We start from the raw sequence: 13,368 nt of genomic DNA on the forward strand, positions 1-13,368 counted from the left end.
CTGCAGCTGTATTTCTGCCATGCCTTGGATTTGCCCTTCCGAGCTCAGGACAGCTCCAGGCCCACTACTCTGGCCTGTTCCAGCACACGCCTCTAGTTCCAGGATCTGTGGGAGGCGTTGCCATGGCAACAGTCGGTCCCCACACATCGCGACAGCGGCTTCGGAGGCGCTGTCACAGTCGCTTCGGACACCCCGTGACAGTCCCGGCACCCGCAGCTCGATGGCAGCCAGGCCCCTTCCCAGTGCTCTGGGACCACCATTGCGGTCCCTCCTTTCCGCGGGCTCCACGCTGGGGTCTCTGCTCCCCCACCGTCCCGGTGTCTCCCCTCGGCCATTTCGGTCCCTCCCCCCTCGGGGCTCCCCTGTGGGCTCCCGGTCCCTCCATCCCGGCCCCTCCCACCCAGTGCCCCCCGGCCCCCTGTGCCTCACCTGAGCACCCTGCGGAATTCCCGGTGCTCCTGCTCCACCGGTGTGGCCAGCTGCTGCTCCCGTGGGCCGCCTGCTCCAGCCGCTCCCGCCTCAGCCGCTGCTCCAGCTCGGCCTTCCCGGCCGCCCAGCGCCAAGCACCGGCCACATGGCAGAGGCGCTCAATCATCCCCAACACCTGCAGTGAGCACCCGACAACCTTCCCGGCAGCCAAAACAGCTCCTTCTGGCCACAGCTGAGGGCACCTGTCCCTCAAAATGTGTCCAGTGCTGCCTCAGGATCCCAAAATGCCTGCGAGAGGCAGCGGAGCCGTGTGTTTGTGTACAGGGATGCTTTAGGAGCACGGCTGAACTTTAGGAACCCCAGCTCTAATTGCAGCACCTCATTAAGGGTCTGCAGCACCTCATTAAGGGTCTGCAGCACCCAGAGCACAACGCGGGCATTGGCCCAAGCAGCTCCAATTCAGCCCCGCTTTGACCTCCCAAGCCACTGCTCCCAGCCCGGGCTGTCCCTGTGCTGCAGCTGCAGCTGCAGAGCCCTCGGGGCTGTGGCTCTCCTCTGCTCCTCCTCCTCATCCTCCTCCTCCTCCTGCGGCTGCTGTGTCAGGACCAGCAGTGGCCCAGGAAGAGCAGGAATTCCAAACGTGCTGTGGAGCCCCCTGAGGAGCCCTGGCAGACTCAGCATCGAGCACCTGCTTTGCTGAACATCCGCGGGGAATTCAGCATTCCCAAAGCTGCTGTGGCGGGGCTGAAGGATGGAAAGGGAGTGAAAAGCTGGGCGTTTATGGGTATTGTGGACCCGAGACTGGGCTGGGAGTGGGTGCTGCCTTCCTTCCCTTCGGGATCGGGGAGAGCGGTCGCGGGTGGTACGCAGGGTGTGTGCCTGGCCCCGGGACACTGCTACGCTGCCATTGGGCACTACGATCGAAGCTTCTGCCTTGGCCGCTTCTGCCCGCTGCCGCTGGTGGTGCCGGGACCGATTGGTGCCCGTGAGTTTGCAAAAGGAGCGATTTCCCCTCCTCCCTCCCGTCCGAGGCCGCCATCGCCCCTGAGGGGTTTGAGCTCGCACCGGGGCGCCCCCTGCTGGCTGTGAGTGATCCCTGCAGCGCCCCCTGCTGGCTGTGAGTGATCCCTGCAGCGCCCCCTGCTGGCTGTGAGTGATCCCTGCAGCGCCCCCTGCTGGCCGTGCGTGATCCCTGCAGCGCCCCCTGCTGGCCGCGCGTCTCCCTCCCACCGCTGTACTCACGCCCCGTTTGGTGCTCACGACGAGGGTGTACAGAACTTCCCCACCCTCTGGGGGGGCCAGGGGCTCCTTGGTGGCCCTGTGGGGATAAAGACGATGTGTGGGAGGGGATGGAGAGTTGTGGGGGGGTGATAAGGGGGGGATTGTGGCTAGAGCCCCCCACTCACCTTTTCTGGTGCTTCCTGGTGGCTGCAAAGGAAAGAGGGGAGGTGATTGTGGGGTCCCTGTGTCCCTGACCCCACACAGGAATCCTGAACCCCTACAGGACTCTCAGCTCTGCTCAGCACCCCTGAGCATCCCTGGAGCCCCCCCCCCCCAGAATTCATGAACCTCCCCGGTGCACCTGACCAGCTCAGCCTCAAGAACCCAAAGCTCAGGAGGAAGAGGGACCCCCTAAAAATCTCCCAGGACCCCTGAAAGAACCCCCAGCATCCCTGTAAGACCCTCCAGCACTGCCCCAAATCCCCCAGGACCCCCAGTGGGTTCACAGTTGTGGGAGGCTGTGAGTGCTCCCCTACTGCTCCCCAAATCTGGGAGCTTCCTACCTCTCCCTGGGACCCCTATCCTCCTCTTGTCACCCACCCAGGTGCTGCCAGCAGTGACAGCCCCTGATGACACCCACAAGCAGGACCGGGAACAGGAGGGACCCGGCAACCCCTGCGGCCACTGCTGGGGACAGAGAGGGGGTCAAACCGAGGTCACCTAGAACCCTGGGGGTTCTGCACCCCCCTGTGACCCCGAGTAAGCCCACCTGTGTCCCAGTGTCCACACGGTGTCACCGTCAGTGCCAGCTCGGGGCTGAGCGTCTGGAACACGCGGTGCCCGTCCTGTCCCAGCTGGTTGGTGGCCACGCACTGGTAGGTGCTGGAATGTCCCACATGGATGTCGCCGAGCTCCAGGAGGGGACTCCGGGCCACCTCGCTGCCGTTGAGCAGCCAGGTGAAGGTGACAGGGGCTGAGCCCACCTGCACCGAGCAGCGCAGGGTCACGGGGTCACCTGCACGCACTGGCTGTGCCAGGGCACTGAGGCTGATGGTGGCATTGGCCACGGGCACTGTGGAGACACAGACGGGGCTGGCACCTGGCCAGGGGGGATGGAGATGTGGTGGGTGGGGTCACCCCATTCCTGAGGTTCCGCTCACCCAGGACCGTGACATTCAGGGGGACACTCTCGGCCACGCTGTCCCCGTTGCTGGCCCTGCACTGGTAGTGGCCGCTGTCATTGTCCCCAACGTGGCACAGCTCCAGGTGGGGGCCGGTGCCCAGCGGTGCCCACAAGCCCCCCAGGTGCCAGGAGAAGGACAGGGGACCTTTCCCCACGGCCACAGCACAGCTCAGCACCAGGCGGTCCCCCAGTACCACCTGTGCCCTGGGGGGCTGCGCCGACACGGACACCCCCGAGAGCGGGACCCCTGCGGGAGGGGACACAGGAGGAGAAAGAGAAAAAGGGGCAGTAGGAGGGGAACTCAGTGAGAGAGAGGGGCCCCAGGAAAGGAGGGAGGATTGATGGACGGGAGACCTGGAGGGGGGTGTGGGAGAACTCCTGGAAGTGGTGAGGGGACAGGGAGATGGATGGTGGGACTTGGGGAACATTGGGGGAACTCAGAGAGGGAGCAGATGGGCCCAGGAAGGGGATCCAGTGAGGGATGGAGGGACCTGGGGCAGGAATGGGGGCACTTGGGAAGGGACTGGGGAAAGGTCGGAGGGAGGGGTAGGGTGGACCCAGGGAGGGATGAACGGGACTGGGGCAGTGATGGCGGACCCAGGGAGGGTTTCAGTCAGGACTGGGGGACCCGTGGCGACTGTCGGGGCTCCCCGTGGCCATCCCCGCACTCACTGCGCACCGTGATGCGGAGCCGGGCGCTGCCCTTCCGCATGGCCCCCGCTCGGAGCGCACCTGGCAGCTGTAATTCCCCGAGTGGGAGACCCCCACGGCGGGTAGCAGGAGCTGCGGGGACCCCTGCGGGCCCCCCACCAACCGCCCGTGCCGGTAGAAGAGGTGCAGGAGGGGGGCTCGGGGCCGTAGGAGACTGGGGGTGCTGAGGCAGCTGAGATTGAGGGGGGACTCCTCGGAGGGCTTGGGGGGACCCTCCAGCACCGGCACAGGGATGACAGGAAAGGAGATGAGGGGGAGGATGTGACCGCAAGTCCATTGGGCAGGGGCTGTGGGGGTGTCGGGGTGTCAGGGTGGCGGCTGTGGGGTGCTCACCGTGCACTGTCACTGTCACCGGCGCCGACACCGACTCCTTCCACTCCGATGACACCTCGGAGTTCACCAAGCCCCTGCAGCGGTAGCGGCCACTGTCCTGCAGCTGCAGAGGGGACAGGGACAGCTCGGTCCCATCGCGGAACCGCTGCAGTTGTTTCTCCTCGCGGTAGAAGGACACCGAAGCCACCGGATTGTCCTGCCCGCCCCAGCAGCGCAGTGTCACCGTGTCCCCCTCCAGCAGCACCCGCGCCGGCACCTGCAGCACCAGCCAGGCTGGGGGACGGGGGATCCCATCACATCGCGGGCATCCGTGGGGTCCCGATGGCACCGGGACGCCCCGATTGGGTCACAGCCAGCGCACCAGGGGTCCCCAATTCCAACACGGGGCTCCGCTGGCCCTGGGATGCTCTGGGATGTCCCCGTGTGCAGGGGACGGGCTCTCGTCACACCAGGGGGGTGACCCATGGAGCGGAGCCCACCCAGAGCCCTCGGGGACCCCGCGGGTGCCAGGCCGGGCACACCCACCCCCCCTCACCATTGGAGACGCTCACGGGGGGGCTGCGCCCGGTGCCGGCTCTGTCACACTGGTAGGTGCCACTGTCGGTGACAACGAATCGGTCGGGTCCCTGCAGCCGCCAGCGCTGCCCGTCCTTGTACCAGGTGGTGGCAGCGGCGGTGCCCGAGCCCTGGCAGGTCAGTGTCACCCGGTCCCACAGCACCGGCGGCGTCCAGGGAGGCTGCACGAGGAGCTGGGTGGTCTGGGCGCCTGCGGGTGACAGGGGACACCAGCCTGCCAGGGCCAGCCCGGGATGGGGACAGCGGGGCGGGGACGTGGCATCCCCCCGAGGACTCACCAGCGAGGCCGAGGGTCCGGGCTGGAAGGGAGAAGGGACAGGGCTGGGTGGGGGTGGCACCGTGGGGACAGCGGCACCCGAGGCGCGGAGTGTGGGGCTGTCCCCAAACAATCACCCCACGACTCCGGTCACCTTTATGGGGTCCATGCCCATGCTCGGGCTCTGCTGGCCTTGGGGACCTCAGGGCACCCCCTGTGCTCCCTGTGCACCCTCCCCACCGCTCTCTGCCTCACCAGGGCCCATCCCCGGGGTGTCAGGCCCGTGCCCGGGGCACTCACCCCACAGGAGCAGCGCCACCTTCCCAGCCATCCCGGAGTCCCCGGCCACCCAGGCTGGCTGTCACACGCTGCCGGGGCCACCTGTCCCCTGGCTGGTGGGCAGGAAGCGATGTCGCGTTTCGCCCCCACGTGTTGGTGACCCTTGGTGGGGGCAGGGTGGGGGCAGGGTGTAGACACAGCAGGGGACAGGCTGGGGACATGGTGGGACATGGTGTTCCCAGGAGTGGGTTGCTCAGGGCATGTGGGGATCTCAGGATGGGTGTCCCAGGAGAATGGGGAGAGAGGGGAAGTGACAGGGAGTGTCTGTCTGGGGAATGGGGGTCCCCATGTGTCGGGGGGTACTCAGATGGGGGTTCCTGAGGGAATGGGGGCAAAGGGGTTGGGGGGAAGGGGATGAAGATGCTGGGCAACAGGAGACCCAGGATGGGGCTCCTAGAAAAGGGGGACACAGGGAATGGGGCTGCCACGGTCGGGTTCCCAGGGGAATGGGGGTCCCAGGGATGGGCAGTGGCTGGGGGGACTCGTGGGTCACAGCTCCTTCACCGGGTGCCTCAGATTTTGGGGTGACTCAGGGCCCAGCACGGCCCCCCCGGGGCGCTCATTACCTGGGGCAGCATCACAGGGGGGTCCTGGGTAGCTCCGGTTCTGTGTCCCCCCCACCCTTTGGCTTTTTCCTCTTTATTTCTCTTTTGTCCTTCATTTCCTCACGGTTGTGCCACGCTGCCTCACCCCCCAGTGTGCGGCTCAGTGATCCTGGGGAGCTCCTGAGCAGGGAACGGGTTGGGGGCACCCTGTTCAGGGGGAATAGGGGGTGGAGGGGCGCAGGGAGGGGTGGGGGTCAGTGGGGGATGGGGGTGTCCGGCCGTGCCCCACAACACTTTCTCTCTCCGGCAGCAGAAGGAAGAGGCCCTTTGTGCTGAGAGTCAGACGAGGGCCGGGTTCTGACCTGGGGGGGCACATCCAGAGGGGTCCTGTCCTGGGGGAAAAGGGCTCCTCTGCTGTGGTGACACCTGGGTCTTATCTCAGGTGGGTCCTCGTTCTGGGGGTGCCATGTCCTGGGGATTCCTGCCCCAGAGGTTTCACATCCTGGGGACCCCTCTCCTGTAGGGCCCTGAGCATTCCCGCTGGGGCAATGTGACCTCCAGGGTGCCCCAAATTCAGGCGCTCCCTGTCACACCCTGCCCCTGACAATGGTAACTGCCAGGCTAAATTTGGTTGAATTCCCCTCATTCCCAATGCGTTGAGACAAAATCCTACATCCACAGGATAAAGGCAAAAAGCTTTTCCCACACCAATTTTTTCCCAGTAAAGATAAATCAACTCAGCCAAAATCAAACCGACACTCTTACAAAATGCTCTGGTTTATAGAATCCTTTTAATCGTTGGTCTCCAAACAAGTCTCTTACAATAAAAACCCAAACAAATCACAGAGAAATGAGACTTTTTGGTTTCTCTTAGGAGCCCATTGGTGCATCCCACAGCCGCGTTTGCCTGTGGATAACACGGAGTGGGAAATCTCCCTGAGTGTCCAACAGGTGCATGGGATTGTTCCCTGTCTGCTGGGCAGCAACCCAGCCCACAAGGATGGCTTTTCTGGGGCCATATTTAGGAACTCTTCCCGTTTTTCTCATTGCCACCCTGAGACTTGATTGACTTCCCATGGCTTCTGCTGCCAAAAGGGAACGACTCTGTCCATCCTGGGAGCAGTGCACAGGAAGCTGTGGAAATGCCCGTGTGTCCCTCAGGGTCTGATTCCCTGGTAAATCCACTCCATCCTACTCTGAATTCCCCTGCCTGGGCACTCCCTGCTCCTGCTCCCACCCCCTGTTCCCCAGATCCACGTGTGGAGCCACTGCTCGATATTTCCACACTTCTCCCTCATGTCCGTCAGCTGCAGCCAGAACCCAAATATTCTTTCCAGGAGCTTCCAAAGGGCGGCAGGTTTGAGCCAGGAAGGAGGAGGGTCCCGCTCAGGGTGCTGAGCAGATCCTTGTGGCATTTGCCTGAGTTTTGGGGCTCCCTCAGTGCCTTGGGCAGAGGCACAAAATGATGCATTGCTGCATTTCCGGGCTGCTTCCCTCGCAGCTGCCCCTGCAGGGGCGCTTTCCAGCCAGCCCTGCTCTGCAAACCATCAAAGGCCCTCGCTTGCAGAGCCACTGCTTGGGCTCCCCTTGGCTTTTGTGCTTCTCGCAGGGCTGAGCAAACCACAGCCACGCCTTTTCCCCCACACAATTCTCACCTTGCAGCAGCTCTAAAGCTGCGAGAGTCAAAGCCCAGGGGGCGGGGGGGACCCTCAGGTCCTGGCTGCCCCTGGGGCTGGCCAGAGCAGGGCTGGCCAATGCCCATCCCTGCGCAGTGGGGCTCTGGCGTGGCGTGGCCCCAAACTTGGATTGACGGGGGTCCCCAGGATGTGCCACCCCTGGGACAGGCACACCCCCCAGAACGTGCAGGGACACTTCTGGAACCGCCACTCCCCAGAATGAGGAACCCCTCATCAAAGATATGTCACCCCCGGAACAGAACAGGGACCCTCCCCAGGACAGGACCCCTCTGGATGTGCCCCCCCAGGTCAGAATCCGCCCCCCCTCTGACTCTCAGCACAAACGGCCTCTTCCTTCTGCTGCCAGAGAGAGAAAGTGGAAGTGTTGTGGGGCACAGCTAGACACCCCCATCCCCCACTGCGCCCCCACCCCTCTCTGCACATCCACACCCCCTATTCCCCCTGAACAGGGTCCCCCGTACCCCTTCCCTGCTCAGGAGCTCCCCAGGATCGCCGAGCCATGAACTGGGGGGGGGAGTGCACAAAAGTGAGGTAAAGAAGAAAAATAGAAACAAAGAGAAGAAAAAGTGTCAGGGTGGGGAGCACAGAGCCGGAGCTCCGTGAGAACCCCGTGGTGTTCCCCACAGACCACCAACACTACGGGAGTCTCTGCTTTTGTCTGCCTCACCCAAAATCTGAGGCACCCAGTGAAGGAGCTGTGACCCACGAGCCCACCCAGGCACTGCCCATGCCTGGGACCCCCATTCCTCTAGGAACCACAACCATGGGAGCTCATTCCCTAATGTCCCTCTCCTGGGGACCCCCATCCCAGGCCACCCATTTCCCAGAGCCTCCATTGCCCAGCACCCACCTCTCCTTGACCCCATCCCATGGGCTCTCCAGTCCCTCAGGACCCTCCACCCCTGGGATCTTCATCCCATGACCCCAAATCCATGGGACCCATATTCCCTGGGACCCCCATCCCTGGTCCCCCCACCAGTGGGGACCCCCATTCCCCAGGATCCCCATCCCTGGGCCCCCCTGTTCCTCTGGAAATCCATCCTGAGCTCCCCACATTCCTGGAGCCCCCATTCCTGGGACTCCCAAGTCTCATGTCCCCACCATGTCCCACCATGTCCCTCTATGTCCCCAGCCTGTCTCCACCCTGCCCCCACCAAGGGCCACCAGCACATGGGTACAGACCTGACCTCTCTTCCTTCCTCTTTGGCCAAAGAGCCTCCACTCAGGGGACAGGTGGCCCCGGCAGCGTGTGACAGCCAGCCCGGGTGGCCGGGGACACCAGGATGGCCGGGAAGGTGGTGCTGCTCCTGTGGGGTGAGTGCCTCGGGCACGGACCTGACGCCCCGGGGATGGGCCCGGGTGAGGCAGAGAGCGGTGGGGAGGGGGCAGAGGGGGTCTGCGGGGTGCCCTGAGGTCCCCAAGGCCAGCAGAGCCCGAGCATGGGGGTGGACCGTGGAGTGATGGGGGTTGTGGCGTGGCTGTGGGGACAGGAACAGGAGGACCGGAATGGGGCGACTGAGATCTGGGGTCAAGGATATCATGACAGGCACACTGGGACTGGGGCAGCTGCGGGGACAGGGCCAGGGGCACAGGGATGCAGGGACAGGGACAAGGGGACAAGCACTGTGTGGATGGGCCATGGGGGACAGGTGCCGTGGGGCTGCTGGGGGTGACCTGTGCCAGCACAGGGGGTCTACGGTGTCCCCACTTCCAGGGTGTTCACTGTCCCCGTGTCCTGCCTCAGCTCGATGTGGCTGCACTGTCCCAAACCCTGGGGCTTCCATGCCACACGGATGTGGCACATGGACAGCTGTGACACAGACACGTCCCCCAGCCTCTCCAGACCTGTTGACAACCATTCCTGAGCACTTTCTCACGAGAACCGGTGTCCCCATGGGGACAGTTTGGGGACAGTTTGGGGACAGCCCCACACCCAGTCCCCTGGGTGCCACTTGCCCCACAGAGCCACCCAGCCCTGTCCTTTCTCCCTTCCAGCTCAGACCCTCCGCCTCGCTGGTGAGTCCTCGGGGGGATGCCACGTCCCCGCCCCGCTGTCCCCATCCCGCGCTGGCCCTGGCAGGCTGGTGTCCCCTGTCACCCACAGGTGCCCAGACCACCCAGCTCCTCGTGGATCCCCCCTGGACACCGCCGGTGCTGTGGGACCGGGTGACACTGACCTGCCAGGGCTCGGGCACCGCCGCTGCCACCACCTGGTACAAGGATGGGCAGCGCTGGTGGCAGAAGGGACCCGACCGATTCGTTGTCACCGAGAGTGGCACCTACCAGTGTGACAGACCCGGCACCGGGCTGAGCCCTCCCATGCACATCTTCAGTGGTGAGGGACGATGAGTGCCCTGGCACCCACAGGGTCCCCAAGGGCTCTGGGTGGGCTCCGCTCCATGGGTCAACCCCCGGGCATGACGAGAACCCGTCCCCTGCACACGGGGACATCCCAGAGCATCCCAGTGACATGAGACCTCCCTGTTGCAATGGGGGACCCCTGGTGCCTCCCGGGGCCTTTGGGATTTCTCAGACTCCCCAGATGTGACAGGTCCCTCCTGTCCCACAGAGCGTCTGGTGCTGCAGGTGCCGGCGTGGGCGCTGCTGGAGGAGGACGCGGTGACGCTGCGCTGCCGGGGCTGGAGGGACAGCGCGGTCACTGGGGTGCAATTTTACCATGAGGAGAAGGATCTGGGGGGACCCCTTAATGGGACTGAGCTGTCCTTGTCCCCCCTGCAGCTGCTCCACGGTGGCCGCTACCGCTGTGGGGGCTGGGTGGACTCTGGGCCGTCACTGTGGTGGGAGAAGTCGGCTCCTGTGACAGTGACAGTGCATGGTGAATGTGGGAATGGGGATGGGAAACCCCAACACCTTCCCAGCATTCCCCCACCACTGCCTGGGTCCCTCATCCCTCCCTTCAACCCTCCCTGGCTCACCCACACCTTCCCATGTCCCTCTCGGGCTGGGGGTGACCCCAAGCACAGCATCCCCCATCCTACCCCAGGTCACAGCCCCCCCAACTGAAGGTTACTGTCCTGGGGGACTGGGACCCTCTGGCTTTGGATGCTCCCAGCCACGGCATCCCCAATGGGTGACGGTAAACACTGCCACACGTCCCAGTCCTGGCTGAAAGGTTCCCCCTGTCCCCAGGTGCCACCATGAACAGACTCCCTCATCCCCCCATCTGACAGTCCCTCCCCTCCCATTCCCCTGACCCCACACCCGGTGCCATCCCCTCCCCCGGCCTCAGCCCCGTCTGTGTCCCCGCAGTGCCCGTGGCCAATGCCACCATCAGCCCCGGTGCCCTGGCACAGCCGGTGCGCGCAGGTGACCCCGTGACCCTGCGCTGCTCGGTGCAGGTGGGCTCAGCCCCTGTCACCTTCACCTGGCTGCACAACGGCAGCGAGGTGGCCCGGGGTCCCCTCCTGGAGCTCGGCGACGTCCATGTGGGACATTCCGGCACCTACCAGTGCGTGGCCACCAACCAGCTGGGACAGGACGGGCACCGCGTGTTCCGGGCGCTCAGCCCCGAGCTGGCACTGACGGTGACACCGCGGGGACGCTGGGACACAGGTGGGGTCACTCGGGGTTACTGGAGGGTGCAGAAGCCCCGGCATGGCAGCTGACCCTGATGTGTCCCCCTCTGTCCCCAGCAGTGGCTGTGAACATCGGCAGGAGCCTCCTGTTCCTGGCCCTGCTCCTGGGTGTCATCGGGGGCTGTCACTGGTGGCAGCGCCTGGGTGGGTGACAATGGGGCCAACGGGGGTGCTGGAGGGAGGGGAAGCCCCCAGAGTGGGGGGGCGATGGGGCAGCACCCACAGCCCCTGAGCTGGGGGAAACGGAGCCCACAGTGACCTCGGCTGGGGGTCCTGGGGGCTTGAGGAGGATTCTGGAGGGTCTTGGTTGGGCTCCATGGGCAGCCCTGGGTGGGCTTTGAGGAACATTGGGCTGGCAGTGGGAGCTCCTGGAGGGTTTGAGGAGTTCTTGGAGGGCCGTGCAGCGATGCTGAGGTCCTGGGGGACTTTAGGGGGTGCCCCTCCCTGTTAGGCTTGGGGTTCTAGGGGCTCAGGGGTTCCCGGGGTGCCAGGGAGCTCAGGGGCACTGCGGGGGTGCAGAAGTTCTGGGGGTTCAGGGGTGCTTGGAGGCTCCAGTGGGGAATCAGGGGTGCGGTGGGAATCGGGGCTCCAGTGGGGATTTGGGGGTCCCGTGGGTGGTCGGAGCTGCCGAGGTCCCAGGAAGGTTCAGGGGTCCCGGGGTGCCCACGGTCACCCCCTCCCCTTTTCCTTGCAGCCGCCAGGAAGCCCCAGGACAGGTGAGTGGGGGGGCTCCGGCCGTGACTCCCCTTTCCCCCTTCCCCAGACACCCCCTCAGGCCCCCCCTTATCCCCGCAGGGCCCCCCCGGAGGAGGGGGAGCTGCTGGAGCCCCACGGCGTGGGCAGCGAGCGGGCGGGGGGTGAGTACGGGGCTGGGGACAGGGACACGTCCCCCACGGGTGTCACCCCCTCCCAGGTCCCCACAACCGCTGTCTCTGTCAGCGCCCCCACGGGTGTCCCCCGGCCCTGCCCCGCCTCGGCATCCACAAGTGACCAACGCGCAGCTGCCGGGACCCTACGAGGGACAGCAGGACCCCGGTGCCACCTACGAGAGTGTGATGTGACCCTGGGGGGAAATTGGGGATCACTGGGAGGCATCGAGTCCCCCCAGGGGTCCCTCACTGCCCTTCACAGAACCCCAGAGCCTCCCCATTCCCTCTCCCAGTGCCGGGGTGGGGCACAGGACCCTTTTGCCTCTTCTTGGACCCAAAAGGCAGCGTTTGGATTAAAGTGGGAGAAATGGGGTTGGTTTGTTGAGCTCTGCCTGCTCAGCTCGGGAAGGAGGAGGGTCCCGCTCAGGGTGCTGAGCAGATCCTTGTGGCATTTGCCTGAGTTTTGGGGCTCTCTCAGTCCCTTGGGCAGAGGGACAAAATGATCCATTGCTGCATTTCCGGGCTGCTTCCCTCGCAGCTGCCCCTGCAGGGGCGCTTTCCAGCCAGCCCTGCTCTGCAAACCATCAAAGGCCCTCGCTCGCAAAGCCACTGCTTGGGCTCCCCTTGGCTTTTGTGCTTCTCGCCGGGCTGAGCAAACCACAGCCACGCCTTTTCCCCCACACAATTCTCACCTTGCAGCAGCTCTAAAGCTGCGAGAGTCAAAGCCCAGGGGGCGGGGGGGACCCTCAGGTCCTGGCTGCCCCTGGGGCTGGCCAGAGCAGGGCTGGCCAATGCCCATCCCTGCGCAGTGGGGCTGTGGCGTGGCCTGGCCCCACACTTGGATGGCCACTGGCTGCACAGAGGAGTTTGGGAGTTCCTTCCTGCCTGGGGCTCCATTCCCAAGCTGCTCTTGCCGCCTCAGATCCTGCAGGGGATGAGTGAGAATGGAGAAGTCTGGATTAGGTTTTCTCCCAAAACCAATAAACCCAAAGTGTCCCAACCCCCCAGGACAGAAACCACACGGGGGGGCAGTGGGAGCAGGAGAGGCAGCGGCAGCCCCACAACAGCTTCAGCCCCCCCCCCCATTGGCGGTGTCTCAGTGGTGTGGTATCAATTTTTGGTCAAATCAACCATTTGCAGAAGGAAAAAAAGACCCATATTTCCATGCGGGTGTTGAGGCAGAGGGGGCAGGTTGGTGCTCAGGTGTTGTAGGCAGAGCGGGGCACAGCCAGGAGTGTCCCGAGCGTTTCATCTGCAGGGTCTCATCCATTTCCTGGTTGCCAGCGCTGAGACCCTGCCAGGGCTGGGGGCTTGGGGTGGCTGTGGGAGGTTGTGGCGGGGTCTGTGCCCTCCCCGACTGACACCCACCCCCTGTCACCCCCACTGGCACCCCGTGGGGCTTCTCACCCACAGAAGGGTCACAGGGGGCTGCAGGATGGGGAAGAGGGGCTGCACCTTGGGGGATCCCAAAGGGGGATTGGGGGCTCCCAGAGTGGAGGGGACCGTCAAGGGGAAGGGACCTAGAAGGGACAGGGCAGCCCCAAATTTGTGCCCTGCAGAGGTCACAGTGCCCAAGCAGGGACAGTGGGAGCCGGCAGGGCCCTTCCAGGACA

The 13,368-nt window shown here is 64.7% G+C and overlaps 1 protein-coding gene across 1 annotated transcript; it reads left to right on the plus strand.

Annotated features, from left to right (window-relative positions):
* Window positions 1-8,573: 8,573 nt before the first annotated feature.
* LOC309583074 (low affinity immunoglobulin gamma Fc region receptor III-like) lies at window positions 8,574-11,947 on the plus strand (the record flags this gene model as incomplete). The annotated part of the gene is made up of 7 exons (XM_082298591.1): window positions 8,574-8,604; window positions 9,286-9,306; window positions 9,395-9,625; window positions 9,860-10,126; window positions 10,944-11,034; window positions 11,682-11,743; window positions 11,826-11,947. The coding sequence occupies 7 exons, from the start codon at window positions 8,574-8,576 to the stop codon at window positions 11,945-11,947; spliced, it is 825 nt and encodes a 274-aa protein (XP_082154717.1).
* Window positions 11,948-13,368: the final 1,421 nt, after the last annotated feature.

This window comes from Coloeus monedula, assembly GCF_965178545.1.
Source record: "Coloeus monedula genome assembly, chromosome: 29".
Lineage (NCBI taxonomy): Eukaryota > Metazoa > Chordata > Aves > Passeriformes > Corvidae > Coloeus > Coloeus monedula.